We start from the raw sequence: 22,556 nt of genomic DNA, 5'->3' as shown, positions 1-22,556 counted from the left end.
AGAAAATGCAATAAACTACTGTAAGACATTCTAGTGATTGAAAATATTTTCTTCTTGTCACAACAAAATCTTCTGTGCAGCACAATCATTTCTCCGTTTGCAACCACAGTCAGCGGAGATTTGGGCGAGCAGCAGGAGTGTCTGCTGTCCCCGGCACAATCCAAGCACTGTTGCAGAGGAAAGCAGAGGGCTGGGAGAGGAGAGAGGTTGTATCCCTTCCAGCTGCGCCAGAAATGAGCATATTTGTTACGTGTAACACAAGAACGGTGAGTGGCACCAAAATAAAGTGTCACCTTGATAAGGGTCACCCTCCCTTGATACAGGCGAGAAATGTTATGGTGCCTGTTTCTGGTGGGGTTTTATAGAAACAACCTTCTTGCAAGGAGTGAAATCAGTGAAATAAATAAATAAAAAGTACAAGTGAAGGTGTAACCCTACTTGAGCCAGTTTCGCCAGAGCTTGTTTTATGGATGATGAAGCCAACTACTGGCCGCTGGCAATTCCTCACCTAGCGGGTGGAAGGAGAGGCAGAGAGCGAGTAATAGGTACAAAAGTATTTCTAATCCCGCAGTTTGGACTCTATCTCTTGTCAAAAAAATGATCAAAGAAATGTTAACGACAAGAGAACTCCAACCAAGCCTGAATTTAATTTCTGATCAGGTTTATAAGTGCCTTCAAAACAGCCCTTGCACTGTATTTGACGTTGGAGAGAGTTTCCCAGAGTTTTACAACTCCCTGCTTGACCAAGATCTACTTCTTTCAAGCTGCTTTTTGATCATCACTGACATCAGCAACCCGATCCCATCAAAAATAAGGACATTCAGGCCTGAATTCAACCAGCCAGAAGAGGCTCCATGTCTCTTTACGGATGTAGCCCCCTTACCGCTTCCGAAGGCACTACAGCCAGGCGGGCAGCATGCAAAACCTCAAGCAGAACAGCAAGATCAGAAATGGCTCGTTCCCTTCACGCACAAGAAGAGATTCCCCCATTGCGATGTCGGACACAGAGCAGCTTCCAGCGGGTAAATCCCAGCGCACACAGCCCGCAGCTCTGTGAGCTCCCGGGGCTTCTCCCGACCAGCCCAACCATCCCTGCCCTGCACCTCCTGGAGTAAATACATTTCATTTTACTGCTCACAATTAACTAAAAGCATCCTAACAAATTCCTCCTACTAAAACTCACCGTTGCCCCCGGCGAGGCTTTGTGGCACCTGCCGCAGCACCTCCTGGCTTATCAGAACCTTGACAACCCCCTATCTGTAATTAGAAGAATCATTTGTTGATTCAAGGAAGCTGGAAAACCTGCCCAGGCTCCCACCAGGCTGATGATCAGAAAAGCACCCAGCAAAGCTGGAGCGGGTTTTTGGCAAGGAGCTCCCTGCCAGGGCTGCTGGGATGGGGGCGGCTGGAGCCCAGCCTGCCGGAGCCTCCACTCCTGGATCTCCATGGATCTCTGGAGCCCAGCCTGCCAGAGCCTCAGCTCCTGGATCTCCAGGGATCTCCGTGCCAGGTAGAGATAAGCACAGCTGGCCAGCTGGGATTTGGGCACCCAAGCGGTCAGGAACCTCCAAATCCTGCTCGGACTGCGGTGCCTGAGCACCAGTGCCAGCGGGGTGAGGGAGGAGAGGTGGCCATCACGGCAGCAGTGATGCGGAGGGTCTCACTGCTGCTGCCAGTACCACAGCTGGACCCAGAAGACAGGAATTTCTGGCCCCCTCTCAGGCACTCCGACCATTAACTGTGCCTTGATAGGAACGCTGCTGGCAGGATGGTGCCTAGGAAAAAAACTGGCTATTCTTGTATTCAGCGTATCTAAACGTACAGGTGACAAGTGTACTAATGTACACCCCGGCTCACGGATGGCCAGGAGACAAGGAAGCCTTCCTGTGCCTGGGAGGCAGAGCCAGCTACGAGGATGACTCCCTGTCCGGGTCCTTCAGCTTCCCACTGCTGCTCAAACCCCATCCCTGCAAACTCTCGGGAATCTGCTTAGATTTACCAGGGTCATCCAAGAGAGCCTGCACACATCCATGCAATCAAGGCCGTATCGGTTATGACTCTTCTTCAATAACGCCCCACAACTGTGTTATCAGTAATTGACAGCAGACTGCCCTGTGACCGGCGTACGCAACCCCAGCGCCAGATACAACGGGCAACCGTGGCTGTATTTGTCATCACAGTGTTTTCATTCTCCTCCGAGACTTTTCCTTGAAACACAGCACGAAAATATTTTCCCAGTTAACAAAGCCATAAAAACCTCTCCTACGCACTGTGGCTACTTAGATGAGTGAGATGCCCCAGCAGGACAATAATGTCAAAACAGAATAGTACAAAATAATAATATTTTAATATTATGTAAACACATGGACACAAAACAATGTCAAAATATGTTAAAATATCTCGGACAATAATAATAGAAAACTGAGTTTCCTTCATGTATAAAAGTGAAAAGAATGGTGTTGGGAAGTAATAATAAAAATATTAGTAGAGGAAACTCTACTCGCTCGGTAAGCAAGCTCAGCACGGCATCAAACACACAGTATATTGAAAGCGTTAAGTCTGTAGTAAGAGAATGATAAAAAAAAATCATGGAAGATACAACTAAAAACACGCTGGCACAAGCAATGAATGTGTTTTCATGAACTTCATTACACTTCATGTGCTAACAAAAGAGCCACTGATCTTTGCATTTTAATTTACAAGAGCCAAATCTTCAAACCTATTCAAAGCAGTCCGTTTGGCAATCGCACGAGTCCGACAGCTCCGGCAGCCACCTGCAAATGAAGACATTCTCATTAGCTGCATCTTGTTATTCTTACTATAAAACCACAACAGGTTGAAACGGGGGTTGGGTCCAGTCGGCAGCGGGTCTGGAGACGGTTGTGCCTGCTGCTGCGCCGGGGAGCGTGCCACCGGGGAGCTGCCTTGTGCCAGCATCCGTGTATGTTAAAGCAGCAAAAAGCAGTATTTCAGTGAATGAGGGCCAGGTAAACGGTAACACAAAATACAGTGTGAATGTGCTCTTGGAAAAAAAGGAAGATAATTCCCCCGAGCAGAAGCAGCACAGAAGTTTCTCCAAGTCTACAAGCCCCACTGGGAGAGGAGCTGCTACATGCCGTGCCGGATCCGTCCCTGCCCCTCCTCTCCGTCAGGACGTGGCTGGGGCTCCTTCCAGCCCCGGTGTTTCAGTCCCTTGTGGCCTGGCCTGACCTAAAGGCTGGTGATTCTTCATCTTTGGAAACAGCTGTTTCCCTGACTGTGAAGACACCAGTTCAGAAAAAGCTTGAGCCAAAATGCAGCCTTTGGTAATGCTGCCGCTGCCGCTGCTGCTGCTGCAGACAGTCTACAGGCTGCCTTACACCTTTATATTTATCTAACAAAGTTACCCACGCTGGACATATTACCAAGAATCTATGACATTTTCAGTTCCCAATTAGCTTCAGCTAATTCTCGTTAACAAATAGTTTAGGATTACTATTTTCAGACAACTTTCACACTGCTAACATCTTTACAAACGTTTAAATACCTTACAAATTTGTACACTACTTTTACGAGCACTCATTCTTACTTGCAGAAAGCCTCATGTGAGATATGAAAGTACCATCAAAGTCTATAAATATAAAAAAGATGGAGTGGCTTTCCTAGGAAGTTTCCTTTTACTCACCTCTCCATGTGAGTCACTTACTCTAAAGGCACAGCAAGGCTTTTTATTGCTGCGCCACTTGCCATAATTTATATTGGAGGGTGTAAGCGTCTGAAAAAAAAGCTCAGGCTCATGAAGATCCGGTACTTTGAAGATGTGATCTGTAATATTACACATTGCATCATTGTTTTCTATCTTAAAAGGAGGTGGCATCACCGCAGAGCTGCAGCTGTGCACTGAGCCACTGTCTCATCATGAATATCCAGGCAAAGCCCAGACTTGCAATGCACCTGCAAGTTCTCTAATCTTGCTCTAATAGTACTGACTAAGCACTGGGAAAATTCTCAGACGCTTGTTTACTGAAAATAAGGATCTTTTAAAACTGCAACCATATTTGAGTGTTTTAATTAAGCCGTAAAACTTCAATAACTGGGATCCACAGGTGTGAAATGGTACAAATTGATCAAAGATAATCACGTACCTTCTGGCGTGGCAGGCATTCAGCTCTTCCTGAAGGACAGCGACTCTTTTGTGCAGCATATTTACCTGTAAAATATATCCCACGTGAAAATGGTGCACAAAATTCTTATTAATAAATTTGTGCTCCTTTCATAAAGGAAAGGAGCTCTTTCTTTTTTCTGCTCTATCCTGCCTAAATAAAATGCAGTAACACTTCAGCTCCATACCAGCACTAATACTTGACGGACGATGGTTAGCATGGCCTCCCTGGCCCCGCTCCAGATGCACACTGTTGGCTCCTTTAGGAACAGAGTCAAACCAGTTTTTAAACTCAGCTGGTGGTATCGAATGGTTTACACGAGGGTTTGGGAGCTCCAACCCTACTCTGAGCTCTGACATGATGCCTGTGCTCTGATCCCTGCGCTTGTGCTCTTGTGATGAAGGCACTCACCTGTTCTTCAACTGTATGAAAATTAATGTTTATTAATACACTGTGGCCACTTCAGGATGACTCACCAAGAGCAGACAATTGGACAGCGTACTTTATATTGAGCAAGGTTTTTAGAAAACTTTGCCCAAGCCTCAAGTATTTTCTTTTTTTTTGTTGTTGTTTATTTTTATCACTGCTTGGTGCTTTTACCCAGCCTATCCTCTCCATCCTCCTTTGACAATAAATAATTCCTGACAGGTGCAGAGATTCCACTGCCCTTCTTGTCTGATGTTTTCAAACAGGAATGTCAACAATTTTCAAAAACCAGGACACCTGTGCTTCAGAAGAGTCCTACTTACTGAGTGGTCTGCGACGACAGCGTACCGCTGGAAATACAGCCAGCAGCTATGTATTTCTGGGATAGCACCCAGGTTTTAATGTCTGTAGTTACTTTTACTCTTTTGAAATGCTGCTGCTGCTTACAGAAGCCCTGCAGGTGGATATCAGATTCTACTTTTTTTTTTAACTCATTAAAAGGTGTGGTATTCTTATATTAGCTCCAGAGTAACGCTTCCTACCAGACAGTGCTAATAGGCAATGATGCTTTAAAAACAGCTTTTTACTATCAACTGGAAGTAGATTTCTCCAGTAGATCCTTAACTCTTTATTTCCCACAACTATTTAAATGAGAAAGACCATCACTTCCACTAGGTACCCCTTGATACGTATGAAAAGTGTTTACAACTGCACTGTTGAAGCTGTGTCGCTACCAGCACACGGGAATAGGAAAGTTTCCCCAGTGAAAATTTCCTACTTCTATTAAAGGTGCATTTTGCCTGGAGAATTGCCTCATGCGTAGCAAAAGATGTGATGGAATAAACTTAATGCATTGTAAAGAGAGAAAAAGAAAGGGGGAGAAAATCCCAGCTCCATTACATTACCAGCCACGTTCCATAGAGAGAGATGGCATGAGAAAAAGAAACGGAGAGTTTGTAGATCCATCATTTCTTGGAAAACAGCCCTGAGAATTGGTGTAAGGCGTGTGCTGGTCTCAAGCCTAAACTTGTCCGTTGTGTCCCCAGGGCTCCTGCTCTCCCCAGAGCTCACAGTCACCAGCATCGCCCTGCCTTTCCTTTCTTCCTTCAGCCCGGGCAGATCCCAGTCCTCCCCAACACGTTTAAAGGCACAATCCTGCACTGGGCCACATGTGAGCACTGACAGCGTTTTCTTCGGATTGCCGTTATCCCACATCTATGATCACCCCCCTTCACTGCTATTTACCCTTCCTCCTGGGAGTTCAGGCAACGATGACGTTTTGTTTCTTTCCAGCTCCGAATATACTGAATAGGAAAGCACGAAATAACTTCTGCAGGAGCCGTGTATGAGAAACATGCCCAATTCATTAGTAGTTCCCGATTTACAATGGCATTTTGATATTTCCATTGGTGAATTTAATAGTCTATTTCATATAAACAATATTGATTCTATGTGACTCTAGATGAGCTAGTGTTTTGCAATATTAAAGCATTACAAAAGTCTGTTAGAGCCTCTTTATATAGGAAACCAGAAACAACACAATTATCATTTGGACTAATATCTTAAAAGAAATCTCCCATTTGCTGTACACAGGCTGGATTGAAAACAAAATTATTTCTAATTCTCTTCTGCACCCTTCACATGCAACCTTTAAACAATTCCTTTAGGAGAAACAAGGTAAGGAAGATGAGAGAGAACTGTGTGCTATATTTGAAAGGTTGAGAAAAAAACCCTAATACTGAACACAGCGTAATTTCTACTTTCAGCTGCCAACTGAAGCAAAATCTGGGATCCAAAGGTACAATATGGTAGTTCTCAAGGTGAGGAAACTGGAGGAGAGAAGCCTTGTGGAAGATGACTGAGTGAGAAGCCCCTGCGTGCTGCCATAATTTGGTGTTGAGACTTACTCAGCATTTTTGGCCGCATTGTAGACAGTCATATTTCTTGTCTAGAAGAGATGTTTTTCACCCAGTCTAAAAAGTCAGAGATGAATAAGAATTTACCTGAGATTTTAAAGATGCAATGGTGTCTTCAAGTTCCTGTCTCAAAGATGCTGGCATCAGTCCTTTGAGTGTGGTTTCATATTCTTGTCGTATGTGGGTCATCTGTAACAGAACAAAAATAAGTTTATATTCAGGCGGCTAACTCTTGGAAGCCAGAGAGTAACTGTTTTGCTTCTTTTGCCTAAATTGGAGTCCAAGTAAACCGGAATCGTGATATCAAGGAAAGGGATGGAGAGAGAAGATCGGCAAAGACCTGTAAACCTCAAAAAGAGGTAAAAAAGAGGAAGAAAGGAGAAAGAAAACATAAGAATAAAGAATATATGGAGAGGAGGGGAAAAATAATGAAAAGGAAACAGTAAGGCATTTGCTGGAACATGGTCTGAAGAAGCAATAATCATTCCTAAATCCATCTCAAGAGAGCATTTATACAGACATACACTTTGCATAGTCAGAAGTTCTGTTGTGTCTTTGGTGGGACCTGAACCAGGTCAGCAGAGCAATATCAGCCCCTCACTCCCTTAGACAAGGTGAATTACTGTTTCCCAAGATTTTGTCTGGTAAATTTCTCAACTTCTAGGTGCTTTTAACTTTTTTTGACTTTTCAAAATTCATCATGCAACTATTTTTCATCGGACTTTGTGTCTTCCTCAACTTCACTGAGGCTATGGGACTTCCAGCCCCCAGGTCTGAGCACCTCAGGCGTGTTACCAGGTCAGATGTTCACACCAACACCATCCCACCTAGAGGAGGACGGTTTGGTCCGTAACCTTACCCAACAGATGCTGAGTAAACAGTACAGTTCCAAAGCCGTGTGATATGAAGACAGACCAGCTGGAAGGACTGTGCTTCTGCCCGGCGTGGCTGTATTTGCCGAATTTTGACCCAGGGAAAGCAGGGAGAGCCTGGTTCGGCTCCATCCATCGAGCCGCACAGGACTGCTCGCACACATTATTGCTTGGCTGAATCAGGGCCTCCCACCTGTACTTAACCTCCGATAGAATTAACCGCTTAATTCAAACTAAGCAAGTACTTAGGTGCTTTTCTGGATTAGCAGCTGAATATGTAAATAAAGGATGAAAGGGATTCAAGATCAGATTAACTTATAAAATATCTTAAAACTTTCAAATTGAATCTTTTTCCCCAATGATTTACACCCCAACGACATTTTGTGCTAATTTTGTTTTAGTTACCAAATTGCTTCAACCTACTGTTGCGACCACAAATCAAAACCTCAGCCTCACATCTGAAGAAGCCACGGGTTTCACCTTCCAGCTCCCGGCGCGCACACGCGTACACACGTGAGAACCCAACAGAGTTCACTGCAAGATGTGCCAATTACCATCTCACCGTAAAAGCAAGCCGTGCCAAAATATGCATTAGGCATAATATAATTATCAATACAAAAGGATTAAAACCATCTGATGAAACTTTAGGGGAAAAAAAAAAATATCTCTCTGAGTCATTCCGCCATGCAGAAGAAATCTCCAGATCTCTATGCAAAAAAGCAATTAGAGGCTTTCCCTGTGAACTGCAAGTGATGCCACTATGCAAATCTGAAGGAAAAAAATAAATGGTGAGACAGGAAACCTTGTTTGAACTCTGCTTGTATATAAGCCATGAATTTATGTTTCTGAAAGTTACTCCAATAAATTTATGCTACTATTTCTATAAAGGCTTTCAAAGTTATGCATAGGTGCTTTGCCAGGATAAATATTTTCTGAGCCAACAGCCAGTTTGGGTGGGGACCTTGATAGAGCAGCAGCATATATTTCAGTTAATTCAACACATCACATTTGTTCTTGGTGAGACGGGAGCAGAAACAGGCAGCTAGGACAGCAAAAGGCTTTTATTTCCTAACTTTTGAAGAATAAGATCTGTTTCACGAGTGAGAGGGTCTGGACGATCGCCTTGCCAACACGTTGGGGTGACCCAGCCAGCCCAGAAACCCCACGGCAGGGGCCTGACTCGCACCCAGGCTCCGCGCTTCCAGGCGATGCCGATTTCGGGAGCTGAGCCCAGACTCCGATATAACTCACCACACCGTGATCTAGCCGTGCCCCCCGAGCCCCCAGGACTCACACCAGCTTCCTCCAGTGCCAGGCACACAGCGAGAGCCCCTTAGTACCATTTTTTCTAGAGGAAAGTCAAGAAAGTTTCGTCTTAAGTAGCTGCAACACAAATTGTAATACAGCTCTGTGAGTAAAATAATGATGTTCTAATTGTGCAACAGTTTGCTTTCAACCAGGTCACTGGTTTTAATAGTTTAAGCTGCACGTGTCCTCTAAATACCTACTTTCACACCGCTGTTAAGGTCTGCTGTTAACTCTGCAAAGCAGCAAGGGGATGGTTCCCTTCTGACAAAGGTGTTTCTTGGAAAGTCAGGAAGAAATACGTACTGTGCTTTAAAGTCTGGATAGCTATTACTGGGTCAGCTGAAAACGGAGAAAGAAAATGAGAAACAAGCCCTGGTAGCTGAAGTATTGCTCGGGGCTGATTTCTTACTCTATTTCAGAGAGAAGACTCGCACTTTTTTTTGTCAGTGAAAGCTGTTTTTTGGGTTAGAACTGCAATTGGTTTGTTTGCTAAGACAAAACGTGTTACTTTCAACTGCGCTCGCTAACAATTGCATCATAATAAGATAAAAATAAGATCCCAGCTGTTTCCTGTCACATCACGATAAAAAACATGCTGGTATTTTTGGCTGAAGTGACTATCAAGGTTTATTGACCCAAGAGAGTAAAATAGTGGATGGCAAAAATCTAAATCACTTCTTAGAAATGAAAAATAACATACAGTGGGCTAAGGCATATTAATTGTAATGGGGGAAAGGTTGTTTTTTTTTTTTTTAACACTTATTTCTGACCAATGGAAGCTATGTCTGCAGGAATGTTTTGCGTGTGCGTCTGTACCTTAAAGGCTTTTACAGCCTTAAGCTGCCTCCCTAGGATCCACAAATACTGTGTCTCCTCTTGCACTCTTGAGAGATGTTTAAAATTGCAATACTTCAGCCCTCAGGAGGGCTTTAGTCCGCTGGATGTGGATAGCTCTATTTCATTTACTGTTGTGTTCGTTTTTCTTCAGTCCTGAGAAAGCTTTTTCTAAAAATTCATTTTGGTGAGTTGATTTAATCCACGAACCCCCAGGAAGGTTTTATAGCTTTTAATATTAAGCTGCCACACTGGTCTTTGTTTATTCAGGTTGGTGGCTAACATATGAGGTTGAAAGTTTTACCATCAATCATCTTTGGTGTCAGCAGAAACAACTGAAAGCTGAAGTTGCCACACATAGCTCACGCATGCTTAGTCATGAGATAAATCAGAAAAAAAAGAGATAAATATCCACACAGTTACACAAAGTGATGCAAAATGCAGGGAATTGGTAATTTCACAGACTACAACGAGATCTGGTCATAGCTGGGCATTAACCATTCTCAGAAGAGATAAAAGCTGGGCTTGATGCCCAGAAGATAAACCTCCTAATCTGAGCTTCCCAAACCAAGCCGCCAGGCCTGGCCCAACGCTTTTCAGTAACGTCAGATGAGTTTCTATTTTACTACTTCAAGGATTCTTCAGGTGGCACAGTTCAGTTTTGCAGCTACTTATTGTTTCTAAAGGCTTCAGAAGGATGTTTGTGGGGCTGGGTGGGAGCACAGGACCCACCAGGGACAGGTCCCATTGGCACCCAGCTGCACCCTAGTCACTCTCCTGCCTGTTTAAAATAAAAATCCAGGAGAAATACGGTATCTTCAAGATGACCAGAAGCATTGTAGTCTGTGCGCTAAGAACAGCCAGCAAAGCAGAAGAACTTCTGCTTCCTTCTGTGCTTTGCTATACAGCCACAACCACGCCATGACTTCTCCAGGTTCCCAACAGCCAGCTCCCCCCTCCTTACTTCCAGGAGGTCTGTGATGCCAAGTTTATCATCCTGAATATACTGGCCCTTGTGCAAAATCCCCACCTCATAAAAAAAATTAAAAAAATTACACACACACACCCTGCCCCCAAATGCAATCATCTCCACATCTCCCAACTGTAGATGACTTTATTTGTACCAGAGGAACCTACAGAAAATGCAAAAGAAACTCTGAAGTAGACATTGCCAAAGCAAATGAAGGGACCACAGAAGAACTTGTTCAAGTTCCTTTAAAAATAATAAATCTTTCCTTGAGGGGCATTAAGTTAACATTTTGTTTATGTCAGATAAGAATCAAAAGGCAGTTCACTCAATGAAGGTGTTGTGGGGTTTTTTAGTATCTTAATTTCTGCCTGTTTATAATAGTTAAGAAGGGTAATAATTCCATGTGTGCCAGGAAATACTAGGATAGTGACCAAAAGGCATAATTAGGATCATTTTAATTATTATCAAATTTTCTCCACGTTTCAGGGGGAATAAGATGAGAAGAGTAATTTTCTGCATCTCCCAAATCCTTTCCTGCATTATTTAAACAATGGTATATTATAATGCCATTTAAAAGAGAAATCTCTTTAAAAAGATTATGCATCTATTCTCTAGTGCACTTCTCTGAAGGAAGATGTGAAAGATCTGCTGCAATAAACCTGAAGACAGGTTAGGGTAAAAAAGGTAAAAATAACTCCTTCAGCCTTAGGCAAATAATTTCAGACTAAAGTGTCATCCTTCTAAATGAGGATAATAATAATAATAATGATGATGATGATGATGATGATGATGCACAGGTCAACTTCATTCAGGTGATGTGAAGATTGCTGAATTAATTTTCTGAAAGCACTTTCAAAGGGGCAAGCGAAGGACAAATTACTGCAATGCCATCCCAATTAAAAAAGACAACCCAATCAACAAAAAAGCAAACAACCCAAAGAATGTCAAAGTAATGATTAATCACTGCTTGCTTGTGTCCTCCCTAACTGCAGTGACTCCACCTTTGCTTCTCAGAGCTCCTAAACTCCTACTCCTGCAAAAGTGCTACTAGAGCCCCTGCGGCCCACTCCTCCATCGGCTGTGACCGAGGAGCCACATCTACCAAAATCTGCAATTTCCTTAAATTTCAGATGTCTCAGGTTTCTGTTGTAATAGAATATTTAACTGGAGCTTCAAAGCATATCAAACCATTTTGAGATGATGAATCAAACGATGTATCCATCTTTCCAGTGAAGAACAATATCCACTGCTTTTTAGTCCACATCCTCTCTTATTCCAGGCAGTGGGAATTTCTATTCTTACTGTGCAATGTATGTTGAAATACGGTTCTTCCGGATTTACAGAGAAACAGAATGCAATTTGATACAAATGTTCTCAACCTCTTTAGAAAAAAATAATGAACGCTATAAATTGCATGAATTTGGCTCAGTGGAAAACAGTCACCAAGCAAGATCAGCTGAGCAAGTTATTTTGTCAAGTGTACACCATGTTTTTCTCCACTGAGAAAATCCTGCTGGAGAACCTCCTCTGTTCTGACAGTTTCAATAAAACATAAATTGGTGGCATAGCCGTCCTCCTTGTTTTCCTGTCTTTAGCTAGTAAACCATCGCAGCGTCCAAAACATTTTTGCCTTGTTGTTTTACTGACCCCCAGGGACCTCCAGTTATGCTGAGCTGCTCGCCGAGCACTGAGCTTTCTACTCTTTTTTTTTTTTTTATTTTCCAACCTGCATCCAAGAAGCCTTATTACTTCAGTGGCTTGTATTTTGATATCTTTTTCTTAACCAAGATCTCCCACCTGGAAAATCCTCTGTAGTTCAGCAATGTGAGTCTATATAATTCATAGCTGCAGAGGAAGGGAAGGGAGGCAAAGCTTTTTTTTTTTTTTTTTAAAAAAAAACCACCAGTGGGCTACATATGGCAAGAGCAGCATTCTTGGGATTACGCGAGCTGGAGAGGAATAAAAGCTTTCACTGTCAACACCATACAACAACCAGGAATGTTGTGGCTAGAAAATCCGCGCTGTTCTCTCAGCCTCCCCCTCCCCAGGGCTCTGCTATTGTTCCAGCTGGGATCTGGAGGATCCCCGACTTCTTTCCCCCTCCTTCCACATGACTCATCACAGATGCCATCTTTGTCCTTGAGCACTATTTCCTCCAGCTCTTGTCAACGCTGTCCCTTCATCGGCCGGAGTGGCCAGGCTGCACCAGGAGGGTCCTGCCCTCCGCCGGGCAACGGGGGCTCGGGGATACGGGTCACCCCCCTGAGCAGCAGCAACAAAACCTGAACCAGCCCAGGCACCAGGGGCCAAAGCTGGGACACAGGGTGCTCATTGCCGGCTCCGCCAATTCCCAATACGCCAGCAAGATAATTAAGGCTGAAATAAAGCTATAAGCATTTTTGACACCACCACCGGAAGGTATTTATGTATTTCAGTTTTCCATTCCAGCATGTGTTACCTTTCATATAATCCTTTCCATCTTGGGGCGGTTCAGCAAGTCAAGGTTTCAGTGCCTGATGCATGGAGGTGCTGAGCGCCCACGAACGACAGCCAGAGCTGCCAACACTCAGCAGTGTGCAGGATGCGGCTCCCTATCTTCACACTGGCTGTGCGAACAAGCAAACCTTTGTAGATAATCATCAGAAACTACTTTAGCTATCACCATTTCCTTCTTTTTCAGGAAGAAAAATCTAATCAGCATCTCAACTGGAAAAGCGGCCGCCGTTAGGTTTTGGAAGCATCAGGGTGGGGTAAAAGTCTGCTCTTGGGCATGGGTGGGGGTGGGCAGCGCAGGCTGCCACGGCTGCGCACCCCACATGGGCTTCTGATGGGGGGCATTGGGCACTGATTAAATGGCAAACAAAATAATACTTTAGAATTTAAATGATATTCAAGATCAGCACAAAGTTGGTCTTTTCCAGTCCTTTTTAGCCCCGGCCAGGCACCTCGTCACCTAGAAAAAAATGAATGGGACAGTTCACTAATTGAGCCCACACCGGAGGTGAGGTGCCTGTGCTCTTCTGCCATCCAGCTGGCTCCTCCACGCATTCCCGTTTCTTCTTCTTTTTTTTTTTTTTTTTAATTCCCTGCATTAAATACCAGCATTGTTGCCCTTTGTAGTCCCACTTTAAACCCTTCTGAAAGAACAAAATTCGCTTAATTGGTAATATGCAAGCAAACCACAGATGCTCTAAAATGATGTACTGCTCTCCTAAAAGAAAGTTCTCTTTCTCAGTCACTCCTATTGTCTTAACAGAAGCGCTAGAAAACTGACATTTTAAAACACTCTCTAATTCCTGCATGCCAGCATATGCTTCTATTCCTTTTTGGTAAAAACACTCTTTTTCCTTTTAACTATTTGTTCTGTAGTTGTTTCTGTTTTAAAGTCTTTCTCCAGCTGGCCACTTCGTTCCAATAATTCATTCCCTTCTATAAAGTGGGCATACATTTGTGTGTTTTCCGGTTGTGTCTGATTACCACAGCTAACACTTGATCGTTGACTTCCACACGTACATCATCATCATCTACCTCTTTTCCCTTTGACAGTTGCACAGTTGGTGAGAGCCTTCTCTCCCGCAGTTCCTGCCATATGGAGCTCCTGGGAACTTTCAACTCCATTGATTTCCAGCTCCTTTCAAATCCCACCTGCAAATCTGTTTTTCTGTGCTTGAATCTCAGCTTCTATCTCCTGCTAATCTGAAACTCCGTGCTATACAGTATCATTTACCATATTCAATTTAATTCTGCATTCCTTTCATAGCAGGCCTCCAAAGAAAATGCTATACAAAATGTAAAATAAGTCAAATGCAAAAGCATGATTTGTTCTAGCAATCTCAGTCTTCATTAAAAATTGGGGGGTGCTTTTGTATCAAAGTGATCAATTAATACAGCAATGGAACTGCATGTCTGGTAGACACGAGCTAACGTAGAAGTGGTAGAATTGGGCTCCAAATCATGTCAGTACTCATCTTACGGTACCTAAGCCAACACGGCCACACACCTGTAGGGGCACCCGTATCCATGAAAGGTCCTGTACAGGGATATAGTGGGAATCAGTCCGATTCTTCCCCATCAGCCTCCATCGGGGCGTCTGAAAAACGAGCAACTAAGAAATGGATGTTCTGGTCCGCGCATGCCGAACAGCCTGGCCAGCGTGCTCCCGCTCACACCAGATCCTCCACTGCTTGGATGTGGCTCTCCAACATCAATAAAAACGTTTTAAACTTCAGACTTGTTTACCATAATTAGTGAGGAAAGAAATCTTCCGTGGTGCTGCCTGCAGACACTGTGCCGGCAGCTTTGCAGGTGGCAGCCTGCGGGGAGCGACCCCTCTCTGCCTGTTTGTCCCCTACGTTTTTCACAATATACAGACAAACAGGGAATGTTTTATGGGAGGAAAACAGCTGAAGGACGCAGAACCCTCCTGACCCCAGGGCACGGGGCGCTGGCAGAGCACAGGGTGGGCAGAAGGACCCTCCTCGGCCACGCCGAGCTGCAGAACACTCGCTCTCCAAATACATCCCCTCCTGCTCCGTGCTGGCCGCGTACAGAAACGGCAGGAACTCCTTTAACGTGACGATATCTAGTGTCGCTGTTCTTGAAAGTCACAGTGGAAACTTCTTTCAGCCCCTCACTCTCTTCTGCGTGGCCGCAGAGGCTGCTGAGCCCGGCTCCATCGCCTGCTCCCCGAATCCCTCCTGCGGTTCAGATCGTTCCAATCTGGACGAAGCTTGCCATTTCTGTGGGAGCAGAAATGGGTCTCTGGAGGAAAATTCTGGAAGCGTTTCAGTGACGTGGGTTGAAGCAACCAGAGCAAATGGCAGAATTTCATCACTGCCTCCAGTGCGTGCTGTTTGTTTCTCAGTTTCCAAAGTGCTCGTCGGCTCTGCAAAGCACCCGCTGCCTACATCGTCAGCTGGCCACGGAGCTACCTTTCATTTTTCAATGCAGAAGGTAGAGCTTATTAGACTGATTTTAGATGACTCTACCATGTTCTGAGAAAGACAACCCTTTGAGAACGTGTGGGAATTCAAGGCAGGGGCCCCAGCAGCTTCTGCAGTCAGCTGAGGCGCCTGGGCTAGCAGCCCTGCCACGGGGAGAGCTGGGGCTCGCACCAAACCGTGGTCCACCCACCTCCAGATGGAGGCAGCTCCACTGCCTCCACGTGATTTCTCCTGAGCACATACAGCAGGGCAGGACGATGGAGGTGAGGGCAGAGACTTGCTGTGAATTTATCCGATTGCATTTAAAACTCCGTGATACCTTTAGAAAGGAATCTGAAAAGAAATATGGACCAAACCCCCTAAGCTAAAGGGACGACATGCCTCAAGTCTTCCAGCCATCCCTATGTTAAGAACCACCCGGGACCCCTACCCTGGAGCCAGGTCCTTTGCTCGCAGCTCCGCAGGCAGCAGCCCTGTTCCCATCAAGCAGAAGGGGTGGCAAGTGTTAGGAGTTCTCTTCTACTGCTGCTACACAGCAACTAAAATTGCAGAACGATGCATCACGGCATTCATCTGAGAACAAATATATTTAGTTGGCATGGAAACAGTAAGTTAAGCTGAACGGGGTAAGTATCTAGCAGCCTTAAAAAAACAAGCGAGTCAGAATAATACACATTACCAATGAAAACGGGCTGAATACTTTTGAATCACAGCTCTTTTACAATTATCACTCCTGTTTTCATTTGAACATGAGTGAAATCCACTTAAACTAAGCCATTCCATTTTATTCCAAATACTTCTACAACATCCTTATTCAGATAACTCTTCTCTCCCTTTTTTATAATCTATTTGAGAAAAAAGAAATTAAAGGGCTGGAAATCTACATTGGTATTCGCCTTCATTTCCTCAGTAATATACATGGATTGAATATAATTGATTTTCTGTCTTCAGAGATCTCTCTCTTTTAAGACTCTATTTGTGACTTGACTGCTGGAGGACTATTCCTGAGGTTTCAGTATCTACAGTGTTGCTACTTCAGTTGCTTGCAAACATGAGGAACATTTTCCCTCTATTACTCCCAGTCAGAAATTTTACATCATACTCAGTCTACCCCTACAGTTAAAAACATTAGAACATGGAATGAAAAGAACAGTTGTTGGTTTTGGGTTTTTCTTTTTTTTTTTAAAATGAAAAAATTCTTGCATGTAATTCTTGACAGATTCTTGGAGCTTTTTGGTATACCGAGTTGGGGTGATCAACCTTAAAAGAGGAATTTGAAATGAAATGAGGTATTCTAAAGAAATCTTGGTAATAAAGCAAGAAGATCACTACCATTAATTTTTATACAAGCCCCAATTCAGCAAAATTTGTTGCACATGCCGAAATTCCTGGATACATTAAGGCACATGCTCAAGCCCTCAGTGCTATGCGTCATTTTCAATTACTCATTCACAGGACGTAAAGTCTGTTGTATTTAGAATTAGATTTTTTTAACTATGACTGACAACTGCACAAAGCCATATGACTCAAGAAAGAGAAACATTTTTAGTAGAATGAAAGATCGTTCTATCAGAAATCTTGTCTTCCATTAGATCCAGGCACGTGTCAGAGACAACCAAGCGATACACTACAAGAGTATGTGATACAGGAACATCAGTTAAATGGGATTAGGTGACAGGAGGCCAGCTCCTGGAATTACATAGTACCCAGATGTAGGAAACGTCAGCACTGCTTTGCAAGGAAAAGGTTTGGACACATCCCACTGTCCTAGGAACCTTCCCAGCCTGCTTTAATTGCCTTGGGACTATATAGCAAACCCCCATATATATATATATATATAAAATATAAAAAAATATATATATGTACACACATATAAATATTTAGTTGTATAATATATATAAAATAAATACATATTATCCATCATTTTATTTACTGCTAGTTTGCCACTTCCCATGAATACAATTACATACGTCTTAAGAAGGTGGCCACCTAATTTCTGAAGGAAACATCCAGCATTTTGAGATGAAGAAAGCTGATAACAGTTCTGAGACTCGAAGTGTAGCATCGCTGAACACATGGACTGTTGTCCTAGCAAACCATGCTTAGGAGAGACAGGACAACCTTTATGGAAAAGCTAAAACCATTTAGGTTAGCCCAAGTGGGAACAGCTCCCAGGCACTTTTGACATTGGAATTCATCATTCAGAGAACGCTGCCTTACTGCACCACTGATGGAGCACCGCAGGTACTACGTGATTGTATCTACTTCCCCTGTAAAGAGGACTGAACAAGTAAACAGGAGTAAACACCCGTTCATACAGGAACATGAAGTATTGGCATGAAAAAGCTCCGCAAAAACAACAGCTCATCTTCAAGCGCAGTGCCATGCTCGCCTCTCGACAGCTCAGGGCTTGCCCCCAGCCTCCTGCCAGTCTATCTTCCCCCCTTATTTATAGGATAGTTTGTCTTTCTGGATAATTAGAATAAAAAAAGGTTAAGTCTGTGCGATCACCACAGGGTTATTGTAACAAAGAGTTAAGCTTCATGGATCTGTCAGTCACTTACAGACTCAAGAGCTGTAAGGACTTTGCACTGAAAAAAAAGACAAACATGGAGCACTAAGATACCACCCAACAAGCCATAACGAGAAACAGCTTTTTATTTTTAATTAAAAGCACAACAAAATGTTTTTTCATGTCTCATTCATTTGTTTGTTGTTGTTATAGAATCAAAACACAAGATTTTTCCTTTTAATGAAAAACAGAAGCTGTTTAACCCTCTCTCTTCCTTATTTATAGACATGTAAGAGCACAGAAAAGTGGCCTTTGTAACAGCGCCAGTGCAAATCTTGGTGTTGTGTGCAATTCCAATTCAGACAATATTTGGTGAAAGGAGAAAGCAAGCTCTAAGCTATTGCCTTAAATATTTCAACTCTCTGATCGACTGACGAGTTGTTCGCTACTGCTAATGCTTGACGAACATGCTTACAGGTAGCCTGGCCAAGAGAAAAGAACTGGAAATATGTCAGAGCTGTCACTTTTGCATTTTTCTTCTGGAGAGATAAGTGTAACTAATGAAGTAACCAGTCACAGAGAAGACACACTAACAACCTTCAACATGTTTATCTGCAAAATAGACCAAAGCCACCTAAAGGCAAAGATCTTCCACAGCTCCAGCTTCTTCAGAGTCCCAGCGGATGAACGGCAGAAAGAAGCCCACCGATGCACTCCGACATGAGCCCTCCCTAAGTCTGCAACATATTCCTGCTTTGTAGGAAAAGCTCTAAGCTGGATGGTGCAATGTCATTTAAATAACATTTCTGTTCTATTTATACCGGGCAACGGGCCATTCCCAGCTGAGCTGGTCCTGCTTTAGTTTAATGGATTAATCAGGGAAGCCCTGTGGGTTGGTTTGGACCCGACGCTCATCTAAGAGAAAATCTGGAAGGCAGAAAGAAGGGACCATCCCCTGGCATCTGCATGTCTAGCCCTCCAATGAAGCATTTCACAAGTCATTTTTTGTTTCTTTTCCTGGATCCTCTCTTAAAATGGGTCAGAAAAAAAGCAAAATGGCCATGTCAGAGATTAAAGAAAAGAGATTTGGAAGAGGATCTCACAGCGTGCAGGGCAGTGCTGTTCCCTGGGAGGGACAACCATGCACCAAAGAGCTGATTTTCCTTCTTCTTCCCCAGGAGACCCTTTGAAGCCAAAATGCAAGGCTTGTAGCCAACTCGCTCATTGCACCAAATTCCTCCGACGCTGCAAGCACTGCAGCTAAGGGTGACCCTGGCCCGGCACCTGGATTTGGGAGGCAGAGGGGGAGGAGAGCTGAGCACCGTCTCTCCCGAGGGGAAATACGGGAACGTAAACACCAAGGGCAAACGAGGGTTCCCGTGTGCAAGAAGGATGACAAAAACTGGGGAAAAAATATTTAAAATTCATGATGATTATTCTCCTGAAACCACCCCAACCTACTATTCCTGCAGTTATAGATTTATAAAAGCTTTATATAGGATATATGTTATAGATACTTCTTACTCTGCACGAAATAAAGTTCTCAAATGCTGCAAAAACTGATTTGTGTTAGAAATCTGTGAACTTGTGTGTGATTCAGATATCCACCACCTGTACATTTTCCTGACTACTTCAATTTAATCAGGGTTGAACGCAGATCATTGACTTTCCATTTCAACACCAGCCTGTAAACTACACACACCATGTTGCCTGAAGCACACTGGAACTCTGATTTCGCTGAAAGTGTCCAGAATAATTTTAGCGCTATTAATCATATGGAACTGTTTACAGACAACATGCTAGGACAATGAATGCATAAGATCAGGAAGAAAGATTATTTTTAGCTCAGTTAGTGTCCCATTATAATTCTCCTTGTACAAGCCATTAAACAACAGGTTAGAATAGTCTCAGAAATCTCTATTAAACAGTACAGCCAGTTCAAAATAAATGCATCATTTAACAGCTAGAATAGCCGAAATACCAACTTGAAATAGAGAGCATGAGATAAGTATTTGCCTGTAGGGTTCAGACAGTTTAATTCTCTTTTATTACCCCAAAAAAAGAGAAAAGAAAGCTAGCTGAAGAATTTTCAGGGAAATATGTGCTTTTGCTTTCAAGCAAGGTATTATTTTTAAACCTCGAACCTCCTCGCCCAAGGGGAAAGGAGAGGGGGGACGGTGCCCGGTACCTGCTCATGGGTCTCCAGCTCCCTGCGCTGCAGCTTCTTCTCTGCAGCCCGTGCCTGAAGGCGGTAACTCTCCACTTCATCTTGTAAGACCTGAAACAATACCAAGGGATGCAAAACACAGGTGAGAAACGCAGGATGGCAGAAAAACTTACAGGTCATGTCTTTCAATGAGCTGATTAAGAAAACAGTGCAGTATCAGCCCAGCTCTTCAGCTGCAGATGCTTCCAGCCACACGTGATAGCTGCTAAGACCCAGTTTGGCCACCTTTATGGAGGAAAGTTATTCTGCACGGGTAAGACCATTGCTTGAACAGGAGTAGTTAGATCTTAGGAGTTCTATCTTATCACAGGCTACAATTATTCATACAAAAAATGCAGTAAATACCCTCAAAGGTTGGAAGGGAAATGGAAATGTTGCAATTGCAACAACTGCATTTGCATTTGCAATTGCAAATGCCTCAGGTTTTTGTTATCATCTTATTTGTGCTTCCTAGGAACGCTTCTGCAGTGTACCAATAACTTTTCCTTTAAGCCAGAGGAATAATCCTCTCACTGGAAAACCTTGTCTGGAATTTGCAGTGAAAATGTATTCCATATTATTGAAACGGGATGCTCGCTGAGACGAGGGGCTCCCCTCCTGCCCTGCAGCAAAGTCTAGCATGTGATCTACAAATGAAGTATAAATGGCAATAAATAAAAGGAATATTATGATCATGTCACTTTACCACAACTATCCAGTCTTTATTTAGTTCAGAAATAATCACTTCTAAACCAAGCTCGTAAAAACGCATTGACAAATTTATTTTGTCATCATTGTTCTTCTTATATATTTATTTTTATTATGGCAGTCCCTCAGAGCCTTGATCTTTTTGTTATACGCTTAACAAAAGAACAGTCATGCCCCAAGGAACTGATAGTCTATGTTATTTCTAACAGATACACACCAAACAAACAATACAGAGTTTCAAAGATTATTTTTTTTTAAAGTTTCCTAGTCATTGTTGAATGTTTGAATACACACTTAACATTTACTTACACATTTACTAAAAGCTTAGTTACGTTGTCAGCTTGAATAAAGGCATTGTTAACTGCAAGTGCTGACTTGAAGCAAAGTGCACAATGTGGATGTTAGATTGACATCAACACAGAGGCGGCTGTGGAAGCAGAAAGGGAATATTTTGAGTTATCTTTTGTATGCCAGGAAACCAGGGCACTGCTCCCCACTAGCTGAGAAGCATGGTGCAGAGTCAGGAGTGGACCCAGGGAGGGACTCACGCTGGAGATACGCTATAAATGGCACAGAAGGTGCCTCCAGTGTTGCTTTTTAAAAAGCTGAGCTGCTCCGAGACCTTCTGCAGAGCGCCCTTGGAAGGAGGGACCGGCGAGTCCACTGCCTCTTAGTGCACTTCGCAGAACGTGCAACATGGTTAACATTGGCTTCCTCCTAGTAGGACACCCCTGTATAAACCAGGACCATTAAAAGTACTTGCAGTGCAAAGATTTAACAGAAGAAAACCCCCTTGCTCTTTTCCACAGCACTGAAATACTGTACTCAAATAATTTACGGGATAAAACTGCTATTGAGATAAGATAAGAGGACTACTTATGATAGATCTTGCATGTTGTTTTGAAGTGATGCCAGGCATTAACTTTCAAGTCTTATAGCTATAAAACTATTACATGTTCTGATGCCAAAAAATGTTACCAGACCCAAGCATGAACTTCAGATCTGCCCAGGGACTTTTATGCTATCACCGCTTCTGAGAAATGTTGAAATCCAGGCTTTGAGTGTAGAACCGGTCTTCAATACTCAACAAGTCTTGCAGCGCCAGGAATTTGCATTAATATAATGAAATGTATGTGTGAATTGGAGGCTTTTTGTTTTCTTTTTGTACATCTAGTTTTGTAAGGTAAAACACAAACAAGCACAGCTTGATTTAACAGCTGAAAGGATCAGACATGCCATGTAGGAATGCTGTAAGGAGCAGGGCCCTTCCATGGATCACCAAAGCCCCAGTGAATTTGACTTAAGTCCTGCCGTAACTCCAAGGAGTCCAGACAGAACTGGTACAGGATGACTCTCAGGACCATGCACAGGGCACAGAACTGGATAAAATACTAAATATGACCTGTCTTCTCCTGCTGTTCCCACATGACCAGCTCACACAGCCCAAACAGCTTGGCACGGTGAAAACTCCGTCGGGAGGGAGCTCGCTGCTCGTCAGCCGTCCGACCCACACTCCCTGCTGGTGCTCCAGAGCACGTCTGGCTCTTTCACAGGACTCTGAAGATGGTCGGTCAAGAGATAACGTGTATGTACAAATGAATATGTAGATATATATGTCCCCGAGAGCAGATTTATATCACACGCCATCACACCAACCTGCAAGTAATGAATACAAACCAGGACCTCAAATTGTTCCTGGTGAAGAGGACAACACACACC

At 43.4% G+C, this 22,556-nt stretch overlaps 1 protein-coding gene across 4 annotated transcripts in view; it reads right to left on the bottom strand.

The window, feature by feature from the left end:
* Positions 1–2,328: 2,328 nt before the first annotated feature.
* CEP112 (centrosomal protein 112) overlaps positions 2,329–22,556 on the bottom strand; it is a 175,826-nt gene continuing 155,598 nt past the window's right edge. For all 4 annotated transcript variants that reach the window (XM_080388260.1, XM_080388261.1, XM_080388262.1 and 1 more), the window contains 4 exons: positions 20,112–20,201; positions 6,572–6,673; positions 4,125–4,189; positions 2,329–2,774 (listed from right to left, as the gene is read on the bottom strand). In XM_080388260.1, the coding sequence (XP_080244386.1) occupies positions 2,720–2,774; positions 4,125–4,189; positions 6,572–6,673; positions 20,112–20,201 (312 nt within the window). In that variant the 3' untranslated portion in view covers positions 2,329–2,719. The remainder of the gene's footprint in view (positions 2,775–4,124; positions 4,190–6,571; positions 6,674–20,111; positions 20,202–22,556) is intronic.

Source organism: Falco punctatus (genome assembly GCF_963210335.1).
Source record: "Falco punctatus genome assembly, chromosome: 1".
NCBI lineage: Eukaryota > Metazoa > Chordata > Aves > Falconiformes > Falconidae > Falco > Falco punctatus.
This window is presented reverse-complemented; position numbering and strand designations above follow the sequence as displayed.